The sequence below is a fragment of the Pipistrellus kuhlii genome, unplaced genomic scaffold, assembly GCF_014108245.1.
Source record: "Pipistrellus kuhlii isolate mPipKuh1 unplaced genomic scaffold, mPipKuh1.p scaffold_m20_p_16, whole genome shotgun sequence".
In the NCBI taxonomy this organism is placed as follows: domain Eukaryota; kingdom Metazoa; phylum Chordata; class Mammalia; order Chiroptera; family Vespertilionidae; genus Pipistrellus; species Pipistrellus kuhlii.
Window position 1 is genome coordinate 9,288,331 of NW_023425471.1, and position 21,634 is coordinate 9,309,964.

The 21,634-nt window shown below is 43.3% G+C and overlaps 1 protein-coding gene and 1 non-coding gene across 4 annotated transcripts in view; one reads left to right on the forward strand and one right to left on the reverse strand.

Annotated features, from left to right (window-relative positions):
- Window positions 1-12,709: 12,709 nt before the first annotated feature.
- Window positions 12,710-21,634, reverse strand: part of ACOT9 (acyl-CoA thioesterase 9) — a 32,888-nt gene continuing 23,963 nt past the window's right edge. For all 3 annotated transcript variants that reach the window (XM_036439626.2, XM_036439625.2, XM_045582325.1), the window contains 8 exons: window positions 20,901-20,974; window positions 16,995-17,062; window positions 16,417-16,528; window positions 15,911-16,001; window positions 15,650-15,735; window positions 14,183-14,270; window positions 13,887-14,037; window positions 12,710-13,009 (listed from right to left, as the gene is read on the reverse strand). In XM_036439626.2, coding sequence (XP_036295519.1) covers window positions 12,885-13,009; window positions 13,887-14,037; window positions 14,183-14,270; window positions 15,650-15,735; window positions 15,911-16,001; window positions 16,417-16,528; window positions 16,995-17,062; window positions 20,901-20,974 — 795 coding nt within the window. In that variant the 3' untranslated portion in view covers window positions 12,710-12,884. The remainder of the gene's footprint in view (window positions 13,010-13,886; window positions 14,038-14,182; window positions 14,271-15,649; window positions 15,736-15,910; window positions 16,002-16,416; window positions 16,529-16,994; window positions 17,063-20,900; window positions 20,975-21,634) is intronic.
- On the forward strand, window positions 19,925-19,995 carry LOC118720323. Its single transcript, XR_004988416.1, has one exon. It is a non-coding gene; the product is annotated as a small nucleolar RNA SNORD56 (small nucleolar RNA).

A 21,634-nucleotide genomic window follows, 5' to 3' on the forward strand; every position in this document is an offset into this window, starting at 1 on the left:
ACTCACCACTTTGATATTAAATAGCCATGAATAAAACAGCAATAAATGCACTGCTGCCGAAACCGATTTGGCTCAGAGGACAGAGCGTCGGTCTGTGGACTGAAAAGTCCCGGGTTCAATTCTGGGCAAGGGCATGTACATTGGTTGCGGGCACATCCCTGGTAGGGGATGTGCAGGAGGCAGCTGGTTGATGTTTCTCTTGCATCGACGTTTCTAGCTCTCTGTCCCTCTCCCTTTCTTTCTGTGGAAAACTAACAAAATATATTTTAAAAAATAAGAAAATAAATGCACTCCTTTTCAGTGCCTTTTATCAACTATCCCTTCTAACAACTGACCGGAATGCCCACATGTCCAAAATTACATCCTAAAGATGATCTCATGTGGCCATTTACAGAAAAGAGGGGGAAAGGAGCATCCAGAAAGGATAGTCCCCCTGGAGAGGATGGGCCCTGGGCCTGACAGGGTGGCAGCTATAGGAGACATTCCCAGAACATGCTGACCTATGCAATCGAGAAGTGCTTCTCCAGCACAATTTGCCCCCAGGGGACATGGCAATTTCCAGATATTTTTGGTTGTCACCATCTGTGGGGGTGCTGCCCATCATCCTACAATGGGCAGGACAACCCCACAACAAAGACTTACCTAGCCTAAACTGGTTTGGCTCAATGGATAGAGCGCCGGCCTGCGGACTGAAGGGTCCCGGGTTCGATTCCAGTCAAGGGCATGTACCTTGGTTGCGGGCACATTCCCAGTGCGGGGAGAGGGGGTGCAAGAGGCAGCTGATCAATGTTTCTGACTCTCTGTTGCTCTCTCTTCCTCTCTGTAAAAAATCAATAAAATATATATATTTTTAAAAGACTTATCTAGCCCAAGATGTTAATAGTGGCAAGGTTGACAGATCCCTCTGGAGACAGCTGCCACAGATTGAGGAAAGGAGACCAGTACAGTTTACTAGCTGCCTCTGCAGCAAGACAGACCATGCCATGACATTTGGAGCTTATCCAAAATAATAGGTCAAGAGTGACTTGGAGGTTCTATGAAATCACTAGGCAATCTCTCTTCAGTGCACACATTTATATACACACATGCTAGTATGTATCATATATAATTCCATGCTTCTCCCTCCAGGTCTGATCTGCTGAGTATTTCCCAGTTACGTCTTGCCAGTATGCCGAGCTTTACAGTGACTGTAGCAGACTGTTCTTCCAGGGATTTCTGAATCCCAGAATCTCATACAAGAAATCAGTCCCTACTCCCATCATTTCTTTTCTGTCCATGGTCACATCTAATCCTACATCCTAAACTTTCCATCTGTTGGTAGTCTTCCTGGTTGTATGATATATTTTGTTCACAAAAACATTAATCACTTATGTGTGGGAGGGAAAGGGGGGCAAAAAAATTTTTTTTTAATCAAAATATATTAAAAATAAATAAAATAAACATTAATCACTATTTCACTAGGTAATGATGCTCTATACTCTAACCACCCACCATCTGATATCACGGAATGCATCACTGTATTTCATTACCCATGAACTTTCTGATGCTACGTCACTGAAATATTTTTGAATAGACTTATCCTATATAATAAAAGGCTAATATGCAAATCAACCAAATGGCAGAACAACCAGTCACTATGATGTGAACTGATCACCAGGGGGGGAAGACACTCAATGCAGGAGCTGCCCCCTGGTGGTCAGTGCCCTCCAACAGGGGGAGCATCTCTCAGCCAGAAGCCAGGCTCATGGCTGGCAAGCACAGCAGTGGTGGTGGGAGCCTCTCCCACCTCTGCAGCAGCACTAAGGATGTCCTACTGATGGCTTAGGTCCACTCCAACATCCCCCAAGGGCTCCTGGGCTGGGCTGAGGGATCCCCCCTCAAGTGCATGAATTTCGTGCACTGGGCCTCTAGTTAATATATGAATGAGATAAAACGTGTATCTCAGGTAAACAGCTCTATAAAGGTCTCCATATCAGGGGAGATCGATATATGCTTGTGTGTGTATATATATAACATACATATACAGTATATATATACATGCTTCTATAAACTCATTAAAAATTTTACCTAGCTTTTAAAAGGAAGGAAAATATTTAGCATGGTATTTAGTCTTAGACAGCAAAGCAACTTTTACCAATTCCATTATTCACATAATATAATTTTGGCATAATGTACATTTATGTAAAATCCTGACAATATAGTTTTAAGTCGAGGCTTAACCTGACAATTTTTAAAAATATATTTTATTGATTTTTTTTTTTTACAGAGAGGAAGAGGGAGGGATAGAGAGCCAGAAACAACAACGAGAGAAAAACATGGATCAGCTGCCTCCTACACGCCCCCCACCAGGGTTGTGCCTGCAACCAAGACACACGCCCCCGACTGGAATCGAACCTGGGACTCTTGAGTCCACAGGCCGACTCTCCATCCACTGAGCCAAACCGGTTTCGGTGTGACAACTTTTTAAATTACAAAATTCAAAAGCCAAGCCAAACACCCAAATTCACCTACATCATTCATTTGTTCATACAAACAATATTTATTACTTACACATAAACAAGGTACTTTGCTAGTCAATGCAGATACAAAGATATGACATCTCTTCCCACAAGAAGCCCACAGTCTCCCAAATAAGAGCATGCAGAAAGAGCAAGACGGTGTAATAAATGCTAAAAGACACTGTCACCTGTGGTAGCTCCAAAGCAAGCATAAGCAACTAAAAGGAAAAACTGGGATGAAGGAAGGTGTCACAGAGGAGGGAATTGTAAACCCATTTCCGATTGCTCCACTGAAGGCTGTCACCTATGAGTGCAATGTCCTTATAATGAAAAGACTGTGACCCAACTTCAAGAGACAAAGCACTGACTGGTGTTCCTCTCATAATCTTGTGGGGAAATGGCACATACTTTGGAGCTTACTGGCTAAGGCAGTGGTCGGCAAACTCATTAGTCAACAGAGCCAAATATCAACAGCACAACGATGGAAATGTCTTTGGAGAGCCAAATTTTTTAAACTTAAACTTCTTCTAATGCCACTTCTTCAAAACAGATTTGCCCAGGCCGTGGTATTTTGTGGAAGAGCCACACTCATGGGGTCAAAGGGGCCGCATGTGGCTTACGAGCCGCATTTTGCCGACCATGGGGCTAGGGTCAGCAGTGAGGGTATGGCCAAGGTGAGATGGAAGGTAAGAATTGAGTCTGCAGCCCTAGCAGCATGGCTCAGTGGTTGAGTGTCAACCTATGAACCAGGAAGTCATGGTTCGATTCCCAGTGAGGGCACATGCCGGGCTATGGGCTTGATCCCCAGTGTGGGGCGTGCAAAGGACAGCTGATCAATGATTCTCTCTCATAATTAATGTTTCTCTCTCCTCCATACCTCTCTGAAATCAACAAAAAATATATTTTTAAAAATTGAATCTGCAGGTGTGGTTTTTTAAACTTTATATTCTGGTCATTTATATAGCTCAGAAACAGGATTTACAAGTTTTTATTAAAGGGAGTACACTGCATTGTAACCCAAAGGCCACGAGATGGCGCTCGGCGCACTGAAATCCCTCAGCCATCTGCCCCGCCCCCGCCCCCCCGCCCCCCCGCCCCCCCTTCAAGCTACAACTGATTAGCAACAATGAATGAGAACAATTTTATGGGATTTTTTAACCAATATAATTTAGAAAAAAATCAGACCAATTCAAAACTAATTACAACTCAAGTAGGCATCTTAATTTGTACTGAGTATACTCCCACTAATGACCCTGACCCAGTTAAAGGCACATTTTACATCGTGACCTAGTATGCAGGTGCATGCGTGGGCAATTGCACGTTCACAATGAGTTTCACACACCGTTATGCATGATGCATTCTGAGCTTTTATTTTTGTAATGCTGGTCACAACCCACTAAATTTCATGGCCCAAGATATATACTGAGTGGCCAGATTATTATGGCCACCCCATCAGCACTTCGTTGGGACACCTTTTGCCTTCAGTACTGCGGCGATTCTTCTAGGCATTGACTCCACGAGATGTTGAAGGGTGATGGGAGGAATCTGACACCATGCCTGACAAATAGCACTGTCCAGTTCTGTGAGATTGGATGGTGGTGGAACCAGCTGCCTGATAGCTTTTAATTTCGTCCCACAAATGCTCAATTGGATTGAGATCTGGTGATTGTGGGGGCCACCTAAGTAGGGTAAAGTCTCCCTCATGTTCTTGAAATCACTCCTGCACAATACAAGCACCGTGGCATGGCGCACTGTCTTCTTGGAAGCAGCTATCTCCGTGGGATCCGCCATCAACAGGATAGGATAAACTTGATCAGCAACAATACTTAGGTATGTTGTGCTATTCAGACCTTGTTCCACATGAATTAATGGGCCCAAATCATGCCAGGAAAACATGCCCCAAACTATAACACTGCCCCCACCAGCTTGAAGGTTGTACTCATGCATGTGGGTGCATGCTTTCATGCTATTTCTGTGCAATTCTCACTCTGCCATCTGCATGATGCAACTGGAAACATGATTCATCAGACCACATGTCTTTTTCCAAATGCTTGATTGTCCAATCCTTGTGTTCCTGTGCGAATTGGAGACGTTTTATCTTGGTAACTGAAGACAGCAAAGGTGTTCGAACAGGCCTTCGGCTTCCGTATCCCATACGATGCAGTGAAAAGACAATTTGCCTACAAATCTCAGGTGGTATACTGAGTGGCCAGATTATTATGACCACCTGATATATATATATATATATATATATATATATATATATACACATACACACACACACACACACACATATATATATACACACACATATATACATACACACACACACACACACACACACACACACATATATATATCTTCAGGATAAAAATAAATGCCTACTATATAAATAAATACCTTGTCATCTATACTTTTCATTTTACTTCCATTATATTGTTTTAGGCATATTACCCATATTATTCCCTCTATTAGAGCACAATTTCTGTGAAACAAAAATCATAATATCCAGCCCGGCTGGCATACTCAACTGATGAACAGGAAGTCATGTTTGGATTCCCAGTCAGGGCACATGCCTGGCTTGCGGGCTTGATCCCCAGCAGGGGGCATGCAGGAGGCAGCCGATCAATGATTCTTTCTCATCACTGAGTTTCTACTCCTCTCTCCCTCTCCCTTCCTCTCTCCGAAATCATTTTTTTAAATTTAAATCAAAATATTCCTACCCTGCCTTTGGTTACTATAATCCTTTCGCTGGGCTATTAATTTCTCAGCGCCTCTGGATTCCTAAATGGTTTTCAGAATGGCCTCTTTCCTTCTGAGGTCCCTTTTCTTTCTAGCATACAAATCTTAAATAGGATTTGATTTTTAAGATGATATTGAAAGAAATGTTCATTAAAATATTTCACTCACTGAACAGCTGACTCAAGTGAAGGGATATCAGAAGGCTGTGGGGTGAGAACAATGCCCCTACTTTTATGGAGGAAGAATCAGACCTGAAGCAATGAATACTCCCACCCTACCCCTTGAACTAGGCCACATGTGTCAAACACAAGGCCCGCGGGCCAAATCCGTCCCACCAGGCCTTGCAATGTGGCCCGCACCGCGCTGTCATCACTGCACTCCGCTGCGTTTCCATCACAATGACAGTTTATGACTGTTCAGTAAACCATTCGGCCCGCGATTTAGGCTGGATTTTAGATTTTGGCCCCTTCTCTGATTGAGTTCGACACCCCTAAACTAGAGGCCTGAAGACACAGATCAACCTCACGGGCGTGAACATTCAGGCCAGCACGCTTGCCCACATCACTCTGCCTGCCACAAGCCCACCCACCTGGACCACAGCACCCCAATCCCCCTCAGATTGAGCCCCTCAAATCCAAATAATCTTATGATACAACAGTTTCATGAAACAATGTGATTTATTAAGGACCTTTAAGTCCATTTTAAACTTACCAAAGCCTTAGTTTTTAATTCCTCTTTCCTGTTACCTGTTTTATAGTAATTCATTATTTGTTGCCAAACGAGGGGTTGAAAACATTCACAAGTCAATTTAAAGAGTCAATCACAAATGTAGAAAACGTCTTATTCTGAGAGTTTTTTATGCTAAAAATATCTCAGCCAACCTCATCTATTATGGTTGAGATTCTATCATGTTCTGATATATATATAGTATATTCATACCATATACATAAAATCGTGTTAACTTTTTATCTTAACAGCTGAGAAAATAAGTATAAAATGTGGCAAAGGGCCAAGATTCTAGATCTAGTCTGTGTCTATGTTCCCCTCTCTAAGCCTCACTTTCCTCATCTGCAAAATGGGGGTAATAATGGCATTTACCTCAAAGGGCAATTGTAAGAATTAAATGAGAAAGTTCATCTTTAAATTTTATTTATTGATTTGAGAGCGAGAAAAACATTAATGTGTTGCTCCAGTTATTTATGCATTCATTGGTTGATTCTTGTATGTGCCCTGATAAGGAATCAAACCCATAACCTTGGCTTATCAGGACAATGCTCTACCAACTGAACTACCCAGCCAGGTCAAGAAAGTACGTTTTAATGTCATCAACACAGTGCCTGACACATAGAAAGAATCCAGCATGCTTTAGCTATATATAAAAATCCTTATTTTGTAATGATTACATCTTTTTTTCCCTCCCCTCTCTCCACCAAGGCCCACCCAGCCCCATGATTACATCTTATAACTGATGTTTTTGCTACACTTCACTAACATACAAGTTGCCATGGGGTTCTATAAACAAATTTAAAAAATCCCTAAGCTTTCATGTTAAAGCACCAAGCATTCATTTTGAACTTCAGGCTCTTTCCCAGAAACAGAAACGGGCGACACAAACTTGTATTCTATGTACCAAAACAGAGGCAAATAGCCTATAAACTAACCTTCACCTTCCTCCTGATGCACTTCCTTTCACCTCCCTCTTCTCATCTGTAAAGGATTAAATGCTAAAATATTATTATTCAGAATTCCTTGTACAGTTAAACACATTATTAGAAGTTAATTTTATAAAACATCAACAATGACAGCAATTATACTCCAAAGCAAAACTGCCAACTCTTGAAAGATGAAAATGTCAGTGGGATCTAAAATGCTATCCAACCTTTGGTTTTAAGAAACATAATACTGCCCTGGCTGGTTTTGCTCAGTGGATAGAGTATCCATCCATGGACTGAAGGGTCCCGGTTCAATTCTGGTCAAGGGTACGTACCTTGGTTACAGGCTCGTCTCTGTTCCTGGTCCAAACGCATGCAGGAGGCACTTGATGTGTCTCTCTCACATTGATGTTTCTCTCTGTGTCTCCCTCCCTCCCTTCCACTCTCTCTAAAAAAATCAGTGGAAAAATATCCTCTGGTGATGATTAACAACAACAAAAAATAAACATCATACTAATATTTTATTTTTCAGAGAAAAAGAGTGCAAATGATTTACTCCTTGGACATACTGTATAGTATACTGGCCTTTCATGTAACAAAATAGAATAAAGAATGTGATCCCAGCTTTGTAAGAGTTATAAAAACTCCTAGTGTTTTTATTTATTTGTAGGTGCTAACAAAAAGAAAAAGGTCCATGGTCAAGTTAAACAGGTGTTCTTATGGTCCTACTTTTCAGTCTTTTGTAAGCTAATATCCATTTGTTAGATATCAGAGGAGGGTTATCCTAGGCCAGTGGTTGGCAAACTCATTAGTCAACAGAGCCAGATATCAACAGTACAACGATTGAAATTTCTTTGGAGAGCCAAAAACTGACTTCTGCGCATGGACCACAAAGTTTCACCAATCGCACTGTACGTGTGCGCCCGCACATGGTATTTTGTGGAAGAACCACACTCAAGGGGTCAAAGAGCCGCATGTGGCTCATGAGTCGCAGTTTGCCGACCACTGTCCTAGGCTGTTTCCCAACGTTGTCAATAAAATGTTTATAAAACAGCATCTCACTAGCAGCAGCATCCAAGGAATTCACCCAGGAAAGAGAGCTGGATGTTTGCAATGACTCAGCCCCTTGTCATCCAGCTTTAAAAAAAAAAAAATGAAATATATATATATATATATATATATATATATATATATATATATATATATATATATATATATTTTTTTTTTTTTTTTTTTTTTTTTTTTTTTTTTTTTTTACAGAGAGGAAGGGAGAAGGATAGTTAGAAACATTGATGAAAGAGAAACATTGATCAGCTGCCTCCGGCACACCCCCTACTGGGGATGTGCCCGCAACCAAGGTACATGCCCTTGACCGGAATCAAACCTGGGACCCCTGGGTCTGCAGGCCGATGCTCTATCCACTGAGCCAAACTGGTTAGGGCTTATTCAGCTTTTTAAAATTGTTTTTCCTTACCAGCACCTCTTGATCATCCAACCTGTACCCTTTTCCCAGTGCTCATCTTTGTCAGCTTCCACCAATTATTCCCTCCACAAAAACGGCTTTGAGAGGCAGGAGGGGGATATAGTTATGACCAAAGAATGTGTCTGGTTGCTCTTAGACCCCTTGAGCCTCAATTAAAGAAATCCAAACAGCCTATGAGAGAGGCGTGGGCAGCCCCCACCCATGCCAACCACCCCAGCTGAGGTGCCAGATGCGCCCATACTAGGCAAGCTCCCGGATGAACACAGCTACCCCAGTGCCACATCAAGCAGAAGAACCTCCAGATGAGCCCAGCCATCCCAAAGAATCAAATGTCTTTAGAAGGTCAAAGGTCTCTTACTGCACAAACTCATCAAAAAGAATATGCTGAACTCTCTGGGGTAAGAGAAAGACCAGTTCTTCAGGAATCGAGCTCCTGGTTCTATACAAAGAAATGAGAGAAAGTAGATCATGTCATAGAGCATGCAGGCAGCAAAAGCAACATGGAGACAGGGTATTCAAGTTGCAAGAAAGGATCTATAGCAGTGGTTACCAACCTTTTGGACCTCACGGACCACCGGTTGGTGACTACTGATCTATAGTACATATGATTTGGATCAAGGGCATGTACCCAGTTGTGGGGGGGGAGGGTGCAGGAGACAAGCTGATCCATGTTTCTCTCTCAGCGATGTTTCTGACTATCCCTCTCCCTTCCTCTCTGTAAAAAAAATCAATAAAACATATCTTAAAAATTTTTTAGCCCTAACTGGTTTGGCTCAGTGGATAGAGAGTCAGCTTGCACCTGAAAGGTCCCAGGTTAGATTCCAGTCAAGGTCATGTACCTTGGTTGTGGGCACATCCCTAGTAGGGGTGTGCAGGAGGCAGCTGATCGGTGTTTCTCTCTCATTGATGTTTCTGGCTCTTTATCCCTCCCCCTTCCTCTCTGTAAAAAATCAAGAAAATACATTTTTTAAAAGTGTTACCGAACAAAAACCTCTAGTTTCTATCATTTAAAAAACTATATTGGTAGATAACAGATTTGTGGTTAAGACTCCAATATCCAAAATTACTCGAACAAGTAACAACCAAAGAAACAATGAGCCCTGGCCGATCTGGTTCAGTGTGTAGAGCGTCAGCTCACAAACTGAAGGTCCCCGGTTTGATTCTGGTCAAGGCCATACAGGAGGTAACCAGTCAATATGTTTCTCTCACATCAATATTTCTCTCTTTCCCTCTCTCTTCCACTGTCTCTAAAAATCAATGGAAAAATATCCTCAGGTCAGGATTAAAAAAGACAATGAGCAAATTTTTTAAAGTTCAATCTCAGTAGAATTAAAAGACAGGCAATTGATGAATGTAATTTTTTTGCCTATCAATGGCAAAGATGTTTTTAAAATAGGATAAAATGTGGCTAAGGTCAGGCCAACTGCTGATGAGTAAGTGAACGCATGCAACTGTTCTGGAGGGTAATGTGAAATACACTCAAAGCCTTCAACATGTATGTACTTCAACGTATGAACATGTGCAACTGTTCTGGAGGGGTATATGCAGTACAATCAAAGCCTTCAACATATGTTCTATTTGGTCCTGAACATCACTTCTCTACAATTTTCCTAGGAAAATACAATAATTTAAGGGTTAAATATTTTATTTATTTTTTAAATATATTTTATTGATTTTTTACAGAGAGGAAGTGAGAGGAATAGAGAGCCAGAATCTCGATGAGAGAGAAACATTGATCAGCTGCCTCCTGCACACCACCTACCGGGGATGTGCCCGCAACCAAGGCACATGCCCTTGACTGGAATCAAACTGGGACTCTTGAGTCTGAAGGCCGACGCTCTATCCACTGAGCCAAACTGGTTTTGGCAGTGTTAAATATTTTAACTACTTAAGATATTTGATTGCAACACTAGAGGCCCGATACATGAAATTGATGCAAGAGTAGGCCTTCCTTCCCATGGCTGCCGGCACCCACTTCCCTCTGGAAGGTCGTCCAGAAGGACGTCAGTCTAATTAGCATATTACGCTTTTATTATTATAGATTACTTAAAACAGCAAGGAAAGCTTTAGAAGAAGCTACAGTGCACAGCAATAAATGGATGAATGGATAATGTACATTTCACACAACAGGATTAGGTCTCTTCACTGAACTCCAGTTAACACATTCACACAACTCCCCAGAGCTCCTCCCTCTTCCTTCATCGCTCCCAGAAGCCACTTCAGGGGCCGCACTGGATTGTGGGTAGATATACAAAACGCTGTGCTAAAGGGCCTGATGCAGCTCAGGAGGCCAAGACTGATGAACGCCACTCAGGCTACTGTTTGTTCTCAGGACTGGCGATGTCAGAAAGGTTTGTTCCTAGTAACTATGATTTCCATAAAAACTAGACTAGCAGGATTTTTAAAGCATGCCAGCTGACTCTGAGGCAGAGCCAAGTTTGTGACTACTGATCTGGAACCCCCACTAAAGACTGCTTCCTTCCTTTCCAGAGATGGCTTTTTCTTCTCTGCAGCCCGGTCTTTGTCTCTTCTGACCTTGATCGACTTCCTGTCCCATCCAGGAAGAAACCGTGTCTTGGCTGCGATCTCAAAGGTTACCCCCCTTTGGTAATTGTGATATTGGGTACAGCTCCCCCCTAGGTGACACTGTGATTGATACTGGGTGTGGCCTCCCTTGCTACATTCCTAGAAAGCAGTCCAGTGTACTTACTGGTCAAGAGTACCCTGGCCCCACACAGTCTCATTTAAAATCCCAGCACCGCCAAAACCGGTTTGGCTCAGTGGTAGAGCGTCGGTCTGCGGACTGAGAGGTCCCAGGTTCGATTCCAGTCGAGGGCATGTACGTTGGTTGCGGGCGCATCCCCGGTAGGGGGTGTGCAGGAGGCAGCTGGTCAATGTTTCTCTCTCATCGACGTTTCTAGCTCTCTACCCCTCTCTCCTCCTCTCTGTAAAAAATCAATAAAATATATTCTTTTAAAAAGAAAAACAAAATCCCAGCACCACCCACTACTAGCAGTGGGACCCTGGCAAGTTATTAACCTCTCTGTACTTGTTTCCCGACCTAACCCTATGAGGGGGTTACAAAACCTACCACATAGTACTGATGGAAGAAATAATTGAGCTTGTCCAGCCAGTGTGGCTCAATGGATGAGCGTCGACCTATGAACCAGGAGGTTATGGTTTGATTCCCGGTGGTCATGGCATATGCCCAGTTGCGCACTCATTGCCCAGTGTGGGGCATGCCAGAGGTAGCCAAGCAATGATTCTCTCTCATCATTGATGTTTCTCTCTCTCCCTTCCTCTCTGAAATCAATAAAAATATTTTTTAAAGAAATAAATGAGCTACCACATAGCAAGTATGATCCGTAAGCATACGCAGCTGTTATTATTGTTCTTGGATGTGTTTTCTGTTGTTGTTGTTGTTAATCCTCACCCGAGGATATTTTTCCATTGATTTTTAGAGAGAGTGGGAGGGGGGCAGAGAGAGAAACATCTATGTAAGAGACACACATCGACTGGTTGCCTCCTGCATGCGCCCCAGCCCCAATGAGGGCAAGGGATTGAGCTTGCAACCGAGCTACATGCCCTTGACTGGAATCAAACCTAAGACCCTTCAGTTCGCATGCCAATGCTCTATCCACTGAGCCAAACCAGCTAGGACTTGTTTTTTGTTTGTTTTTAGTATTTTATTGATTTTTACAGAGAAAAAGAGAGAGGGACAGCGTTAGAAACATCGATGAGATGAGAGAGAAACATCGATCAGCTGCCTCCCGCACCCCCCCTCCCCACCGGGGATGTGCCCACAACCAAGGTACATGCCCTTGACTGGAATCGAACCAGGGACCTTTCAGTCCGCAGGCCGATGCTCTATCCACTGAGCCACACCATTCAGGGCAGGACTTGTTTTTTATTATATATCCCACCTAGTGCCAGCAGAGTACCAGGAGCTGTCTAGTGAAAGAGTGAACACGCAGTCCTGTTTCCTCATCTGGCTCATCTCTGAACACCTCTGCTTATGGCTTCAGGTCTAAAGCTTCCCACAAATCTTTCACAATACCACCTCTGTCATCCAATCCCCCTCCCCCCCCCCCTTTTCATCTACCTTTTGCTAACAACAAAAGCTGGAAAGCAGGGGGAGGCAAACACTAAGGAATCATGGAGGGCTGCTGGGATTGAGAGGACACGGGGGAACTGCCTCCAAATGCCTGGGTGAGAAGCCGTGGACACAGGGCCAGCCTGTGATGTGTGTAAGAAAAAGCAGTTTTCAGTGGCATACAAAGGCATGTGTCCCGATCTCTTCAGCGGACAGGAAGCAACATGGTGGATTCACAATGTCAATCGTTTCGAAAGCGTTTATTCTTTAATGACTCTCTCTCCCTCTGCCCCAGCCAGCCACTGTCTCGTTCTACTTTTCTAATCACCCTAAAAGCTGAATACATTCTTTTTCTCTGCGGGGGATGAGCATGAACGCTAAACCAATCCACGTGATGGGCCTTGTCAGGCACTGCGTCACTGAGACACGCTGGTCTCCAAGGGTTGCTGGCCCTGCGGCTTCAGAAGGTAGTCCTTTTTCAGGGTCTGCGATGCGCTCATGGAGTTGAAATGCCGCTGCCCATCTAGATACAGCATGGACTCTGAAACACAAGAGAGAGGACCACGGAGAACCTTGCAGTGTCTCAGGACAGCGAGGTACAGACACAGGACTACTCGGCAAGCGCTATTGGGCCAGGAGTGCGCGAGGTTCCCAGGGGAGCAAGCCTCGACCCGCACCCCTTTCCTTTGGTTGGACCCGTCTTTGACCTCCAGTGGCTGCTCGCAGCTGGCACCAGCCCTTCAGGAGACAGCCAGGTGGGCAGAGCAGCCATAGCCACCCGTGGGGCCAGGAGGCATTCTGGCCTTCAGGGCTGCAGAACCTGAAAATGTGCAATCTCCTAAAGAGAAGCTCAGTGGTGTGAGTCCCCTTCAGGGCACATGAGGGCTTGATCTCCAGTAGGGGGCGTGCAGGAGGCAGGCAATCAATGATTCTCTCTCATCATTGATGTTTCTCCCTTCTCCCTCTCCCCCTCCCCCCTCCTCTCTGAAATTAATATATATTTTTAATAAATTAATAAAACACACACACACACACACACACACACACACATATATATATATATATATTTTTTTTTTTTTAAGATGTGCTCTGAGCTAACAGGCATCAGTGTGCTTCCTACAACAATTTGAAAGAAAATTTCTTTTTTAAAAATATTTTATTGATTTCTTACAGAGAGGAGGGGAGAGGGATAGAGAGTTAGAAACATTGAGGAGAGAGAAACATTGATCAACTGCCTCCTGCACACCTCTCACTGGGGATGTGCCCGCAACCAAGGTACATGCCCTCGACCGGGATCGAACCTGGGACCTTTCAATCCGCAGGCCGGTGCTCTATCCACTGACCCAAACCGGCCAGGGAAAAGGAGAAAATTTGTTGCAAAGTTCCTGCCTTTGTCAGGGACAATCCTGGCAGCTTACCTCCATATGTCCTGGGGAAAACCAAAGGCACTTCGTTCTCCGACATGAACGTGAAGTGAAAGACATTGGTGGTTGTGTGTTCTTTATTGTGCAAAGAGGCCACTTCGCTGTGGACTCTGACTTGAATGTAGTTGCCTTGAGTAAAGCAAACCTAAGGGATTACAGACACGAGTGAGCCCATCGCATCGGGCAGGGGGAACAGGCAGTCACGAGAGAAGCGATAGCTGTAGGATACCAAAACTTCTCTTCCAGGCCTGAATGATCATAGATTGTATTTTATCTTGTCGCACACCTACCTGGGAAGACAGAAACAGCAATGATCCAACCTCCACAGGTTTCTGGAACATGATGTCATCCACCGCCACTACAAATGGCCGGGAACCACTATTGGGAAAGGCAGAATTTGGGATCAAGTGTAAAATTCAGATGCTCTCTATTTTCCCCCTAACAAATGACTGAAATGGTAAAAATAAATAAATAAATAAATAAACCTAGACAAGGGGAAAGCAATCATACCAGCGAGGAATGGTAAGACATATCACTGTGACCAGATCAGTGCCAAAGTCACTGTATCTTTTCCCTTCAGCATGTTATCACCTCCCTTTCTCGGAGGTCTTTACAGGCAGACCTCGGAGATATTGCAGGTTCGGTTCCAGACCACCGCAATAAAGCAAGCATTGAAATAAAGCGAGGCATAACCTTTTTCCTGGTGGAAAATCTTGCCTTCCATGTGTAAAAAACACAACATCTGCCAAAACCGGTTTAGCTCGGTGGATAGAGCATCAGCCTGTGAACTGAGGGGTCCCGGGTTCGATTCCGGTCAAGGGCATGTAACTCGGTTGCGGGCACATCCCCAGTGGGGGGGGGGTGCAGGAGGTCGCTGATTGATGTTTCTCTCTCATTGATGTTTCTAACTGTCTATCCCTCTCCCTTCCTCTCTGTAAAGAATCATAAAATATATATATTTTAAAAACCATAACATCTGTGGAGTGCAATAAAGCGGAGCGCAATAAAACGAGGTATGCCTGCAATGTGCTAACTAATTTACCTAGTCAGAGAAACAGACTTCTAAAATGAGGATCAACCAAAACCGGTTTGGCTCAGTGGTAGAGCATTGGTCTGCGGACTGAAAGGTCCCATGTTCGATTCCGGTCAGGGGCATGTACGTTGGTTGCAGGCATATCCCTGGTGGGGGTGTGCAAGAAGCAACTGGTCGATGTTACTCTCTCATCGACGTTTCTAGCTCCCTATCTCTCTCCCTTCTTCCTCTCTGTAAAATATCAATAAAATATATTTTTAAGAAAATTCTTCTAAAATGAGGATCAAACCCAGCTGGTATAAGTGTGACATTTATTTTAAAAACACAACAAATTCCCTAGTACATCCAGACTGGACCAAAATGTTTCATTTCAGTGGGCTCTTTCTGGAACACACCTGTGCCTTTTCTTTTTTTCTTTTTTTCAATATATTTAATTGATTTTTCACAGAGAGGAAGGGAGAGGGACAGAGAGCTAGAAACATCGATGAGAGAGAAACATCTATCAGCTGCCTCCCGCACACCCCTCACCAGGGATGTATCCACAACCAGGGTACATGCCCTTGACTGGAATCAAACCTGGGACCCTTCAGTCCGCAGACTAAGCCAAACCGGTTTCGGCACCTGTGCCTTTTCTTTCTCTGGTGTATTAAAAAAAAAAGTTTCATTTCAGTGGGGTAGTAAAATTTGCTTCTCAGAAGTCAATAGTACCTTAAATCCAACTTACCCAAAGTTACAAGCAGTAGCCCATCCGAGTTCGTATGCTTTCCTCATAAGGAAACCACCAAAGATCCGATTGAAAATATTCCTCTCCTATAGGGCATGAAATGAATGATAGGAAATACAATATATATGGCCAGCCGCATATACAGAACAAAGGAATTACCAATGCCAAAGAACAGAGGCCAGTGTAAAGATGTCATATCTTAGATGAATATCATGGATGCAAGTTATCCCATTCAGAAGATTTTTCATCATCTCACAATACCTGAGGGTGGCAAATTTCCAAGCTCTTCAGTTTTGATTTCTCCATCCATACTGCATTAGGGGGCAGAATTCGACTTTGAAAACTTATAGTCCTGTGCAAATAGAGAATCAGGAAACCCTGTTAGGACCATGGTTTAGCTGCTAACAAGTCAAATATTTGCAAACAATTTCCAATATGTTTAGGCAAGCTTGGCGATGGAGAACACCAAGCGTGAGTGCATTCCTAACATGGAATCTCACCAGCCTAACTAACTAATATTTGTTTCAAAATATATTTTATTTTAAAGAGAAAGGGAGAGGGAGAGAGAGAGAAAAACATCACTGATGAGAGAAAATCATTGATCGGCTGCCTCCTGCACACCCCCGCCCACCCCCCACCCACACACACGCACTGGTGATCAAGCCCGCAACCAGCATGTGCCCTGACCAGGAATCGAACTGTGACCTCCTGGTTCATAGGTCAATGCTCAACCACTGAGCCACACCGGCCGGGCCAGCCTAACTTACTTTTGATCCAGTGTGTTAAGAAACATCTCATGAATGGTCGTCCTCTCCTCGGCACTTGGAGCCATTTTCAGTAACGACATGGAGCTGAAGGCGACCCTTCTCCCCTTGTTCACTGAAATATGGGACAATGAGGAACCATGGTGTCAGGAGGGTCACACTGCACCCCGGGGTTTCTGAGCTGGGCTGTACTTCCAGACTGCAACAATCCCCCTGGAATTGTCCACGTATCTCACAAAAGCCTTCTGGGATTCTTCGCCAGCTCAGTGTAAAACCAGCTATGATCATCCTGACCTCGAGCCCCAACCAAGTTATCACCTTAAAGATACATTTACCATTTCATTAACAGTGAGAAAAAATTACTTCAATTAATAAATGTTGTCTGATCGATAAAATTGTTCAAAGTATGAACTTCATGGAACAAAAAATAAGGTATTTTTCAATTTCAATAAATTGTTGGAATGAGTAAGACACCTGACTGATATGAGGAGTCCATGCATACTCTTAACCATCATCTCTTCTGCAGTACAGTTAATGTGCTTTTAAAAGTTTATCTTATAATTAAAAAAAAAATGATATACATTCTCCTTGTTTAAAGAGTGCTTCTTCCTTAGGGCCTTCAGGGATGAGTGGATTTACAAATGCCGACCTAAAAAGAAGAAAAGAGTATAAATTAAAATGTTATTATCTGCCCTAGCCAGTCTGGCTCAGTGGACAGAATGTTGGCCTGTGACTGAAGGGTCCTGGGTTCGTTTCCAGTCAAGGGCACAAGCCCGGGTTGCGGGCTCCATCCCCAATGGGGGGCAGCTAATCAATGATTCCCTCTCATCATTGATTAGTTTCTCTCTCTCTCCCTCTCCCTTCCCTCTGAAATAATAAAAATATATTTTAAAATATTCTTTAAAAAGCAAGCAAACAGCAAAGACTTGAAAACTAGTGGGTAATAGTTCATCCTCCATTTTTATTAGAGAATAACATTTTTTTAAAATATATTTGACCGGCCTTCTACATGCCCCCCCACTGAGGACTGAGCCTGCAACCCGGGCATGTGCCCTGACTGGGCATCCAACTGTGACCTCCTAGTTCATAGGTCATAGGTCAACAATCAAGCAATGAGCCACACCAACAGGACTTTGATGTTCATTTGGAATAACGCTGACTGACTGCCTCACACAAGGACTCTGGAGCAATAGAGGAAGCTTCTGGTTACAGGCCCATCTGCACAGTAGAAAGTTCACATTCGCAAAAGGACGTGGCTGCCTGCCAACGTGTTTCACCTGATCCTAATCACGAGGAAGCAGTTAAAACCGGTTGCAGAACATCCTATGAGACCTCTGGACTCCACTCTTCAAAAATGTCAAGACAGAGAACGGCAGCTTGACTAATTTAAAGAACCATGGTAACCAATTGCAATACATGATCCTTGACCAGATCTTCCTTAAGGGAAGAAGCCATAAAGGATATTTTAGGGACAATTGGCAAAGTTTGGATATGGATCATATATGTGATAATACAATTATATCACTGTTCAATTTCTTGGGTATAATAAAAGCAGTGAGGTTATGTAAGAGAATTATCTTATTCTTAGGAGATATATGCTAAACTATTTATGCATGAAACAGTCTCAGACTTTCAAAGGATTTCGGGGGTGGGGGGGAAATGTATATGTAAAATAGGTTGATGGCAAAACATGAATTGGCGAATTTAAGTAAAGGGTATATATAACTGTTCATTGCATTATTCTATTTTTCTGTAAGTGTCAACTTTTTTAAAATAGAAAACTAGCAAAAAGGAACATAGTATTGCACTGTGGTAGAACCCAAAAGTTGAATGAAAGAACAATGGCAAGAAAAAACCTGAAATGGCAGTTTGGGAACCTGAAATCCATCAGCTGGGAGGAACGTTAAGTAATGCCCCCCCCCACCCCCCGGTACTGGCAAAGGAGCCCCAGGCCAGGCACTGCAGCAGCAAGCAGTTCGGCTGGGGATGGTGGGAGGACTGAAGCTATCTGGGTGCATTCTTCGCTCAGAACAGTTGCCAAGGTATTTTTAAAAATGTATATTTTATTGATTTTTTTCACAGAGAGGAAGAGAGAGCGATAGTTAGAAACATCGATGAGGGAGAATCATCAATCAGCTGCCTCTTGCACACCCCCTACTGGGGATGTGCCCGCAACCAAGGTACATGCCCTTGATCGGAATTGAACCTGGGACCTTTCAGTCCGCAGGCCGACACTCTATCCACTGAGCCAAACCGGTTTGGTCCTCACCAAGGTATTTTGCTTTCTTTTTCTTTTTCTTTTTAATATATTTTATTGATTTTTTACAGAGAGGAAGGGAGAGAGATAGAGAGCTAGAAACATCGATGAGACAGAATCATCGACCAGCTGCCTCCTGCACACCCCCCACCGGGGATATGCCCGCAACCAATGTACATGCCCTTGACCGGAATCGAACCCGGGACCCTTCAGTCTGCAGACAGACGCTCTACCGCTGAGCCAAACCAGTTTCGGCGGTATTTTTCAATCTTATCACATTTTCCATGTCAGCTTTCCACGCAGCAAACTGACTTCTCATTGCAAACTCCTCACTCAAGTTTCTAATACAAATTAGACTCCCCAACTGCCTCTAGACAGTCCTGTACATACAGCAATCCTGTAACTCTCACCCACCCTACACCCCCCACACACAATTAGATGGTTTTTCTCAGTTTGAAGGCCTTGGGTGTAACTGTTGTTAAGAACCAATCAATCAATTTAAGAGAAAAAAGATAAAGTGGAAGGCCAAATAAGGTAAGGCCTGTACAAGTAAACTCAACAATGACACTATACACTCATGAGGTTGTGTATGTATTTGCTTTATAACATATACCCAAGCTCTGTCCACTAAAAGGCCTAGACATGATGAAAGACTAGTAACAATACAGTTCTAGTGCCTAGATTTTGGTCTCTAAATACCAGTTCCCACTAAAAGGAACTTTAGGACTGCTTGGGGAAATGGCTGTTCCAAGGCCGGGGCGGCAGGAAATGTGTAAGATGAGCCCAAGATACCTCCTTGCACCAGAGAGCAGGCAGGCATCAAAAACCAATGGGGAAATGTCAAAAGGGCTTATCACAGGAGGCAGCTTAAAGGGGCTCCCACTGCCGAAACCGGTCTGGCTCAGTGGACAGAGCGTCGGCCTGCGGACTGAAGGGTCCCGGGATCGATTCTGGGCAAGGGTATGTACCTTGGCTGCGGACACATCCCCAGTAGGGGGTGTGCAAGAGGCAGCTGATCGATGATTCTCTCTCATCGATGTTTCCAACTCTCTATCCCTCTCTCTCTCTGTAAAAAGTCCGTATTTTTTTAAAAATTAGCCCGCTCTATTTGGACAAACATTTCATTAGCTTACCCCTAATGCCTTGGCAGGGCCAGACCAAATGATTTCACTGGCCTTATATGGCCCGCGCGCAAGATGTTCCCCATCCCTGTCTAGAAGAGCCTTTCAAGAGTTGATAAAACAATAAGGGAGCATGCAATGATGTTAACATTTCATGTCAACAGCAGCTCACCTAGTGAGTGTTGATACTTGGGGTCTGAATGGGGGGAAAAGAGGAGGACAGTGGAGACACACAACTATTCTGGATTTAAACAACCCATAGAGACCACCGCACAACTGTGAATACACTAAAAGCCATAAAATTGTACACTTTCAATGGGTGAATTCTGTATGTGAATTCTATCTCACTGAAGCTACTGACCAACAAAACAGGCTTATGAGACATAAAAATCAAATACCGTATGTGGACTTCGTTTGTATTCTAATTTGAACAAATCATTAAAAAGATATTTGGGGAAAACTGAATATGAACTATTGGAATATACTAAGGATTGTCTAGTATTTTTGTTAGGTGTACTAATGGTAGTGTAGTTACTTAAGAAAATGTTCTCATTTAAAAAAAATATTTTAATACATATATTTTTTATTTCAGAGAGGAAGGGAGAGGGAGAAGGAGAGGGAGAGGGGGAGAGGGGGGGAGGGGGGGGGGGAGGGGGAGAGGGAGAGAGGGAGGGGGAGAGGGAGAGGGAGAGGGAGAGAAATATCAATGAGGAGAATCACTGATCATCTGCCTCTTGCATCCCCCCTACTGGGGATCGAGTCCACAACTCAGGCATGTGCCCTGAACAGGAATTGAACCCTGAGCTCCTGGTTCATGGCTTGATGCTCAATCACTGAGCCACATCAGCCAGGTAAAAATATCTATCCTCATTTTTTTTAAAGAGATGCCTAAACTAAAGTTTTTAGAGGTGAAATGTCATTATGTCTGGGATTTGCTTTAAAATATTATAAAGAAAATAATATACTTAAAAAAAAAGATGAAGCAAATATGGCAAAAATATTAAAACTCCAGTGTAGGTGATGGGTATATAGACATTCATTATGCTCTTCTCTCTGTGTATCTTTAAAATGTTTCAAATTAAAGAATTAGAAAAAAAAAGAACAATTACCCCTTATTTTCAGAATCACGGGCCACCATTACAAATGTTGCTTCCAAAACAGGACAATATTCACTGTCTTGTAACTAAAGAACAAAGGAAAGAAAATGCAGATGTAAAAAATGCATTTCCTGGGAAGACTACTACAATTCTAACAGACAGTGTGCATACTTTGAGAAAGGCAGCAATTAGAAAAAGAGGAGAGACTGGTGCATTTATACAATGGCATACTATGCAGCTATGAAAAAAGAAGGTTCTCTTAGCCTTCCAGACAGCATGGATGGACCTGGAGATTATTATACTGAGAGAAATAAGCCAGTCAGAGGAAGACAAGTATCACAGGATCTCACTTATATGTGGAGCCTAATGAACAAAATACACTGATGAACAAAACAGATCCAGAGACATGGAAGCATGCAAGAGGCTGACAGACCTCAGAGGGGATACGGGGTGAAGAGGGGGAGAAAAGATTAACCAAAGAACTTATATACATATATGCATAGCCCATGGACACAGACAACAGTGCGGGGAAGGCCTGGGGTGGGGCAGAGTCCGGAGGAGGGAAGCCAAGGGGGGAGAAAAAGGGGGACACAGGTAATACCCTCAACATTTTTTTTATATATATATTTTATTGATTTTTTTTTTTTTTTTTTTTTTTTTTTTTTTTTTTTTTTTTTTTTTACAGAGAGGAAGGGAGAGAGATAGAGAGCTAGAAACGTCGATGAGAGAGAATCATCGACCAGCTG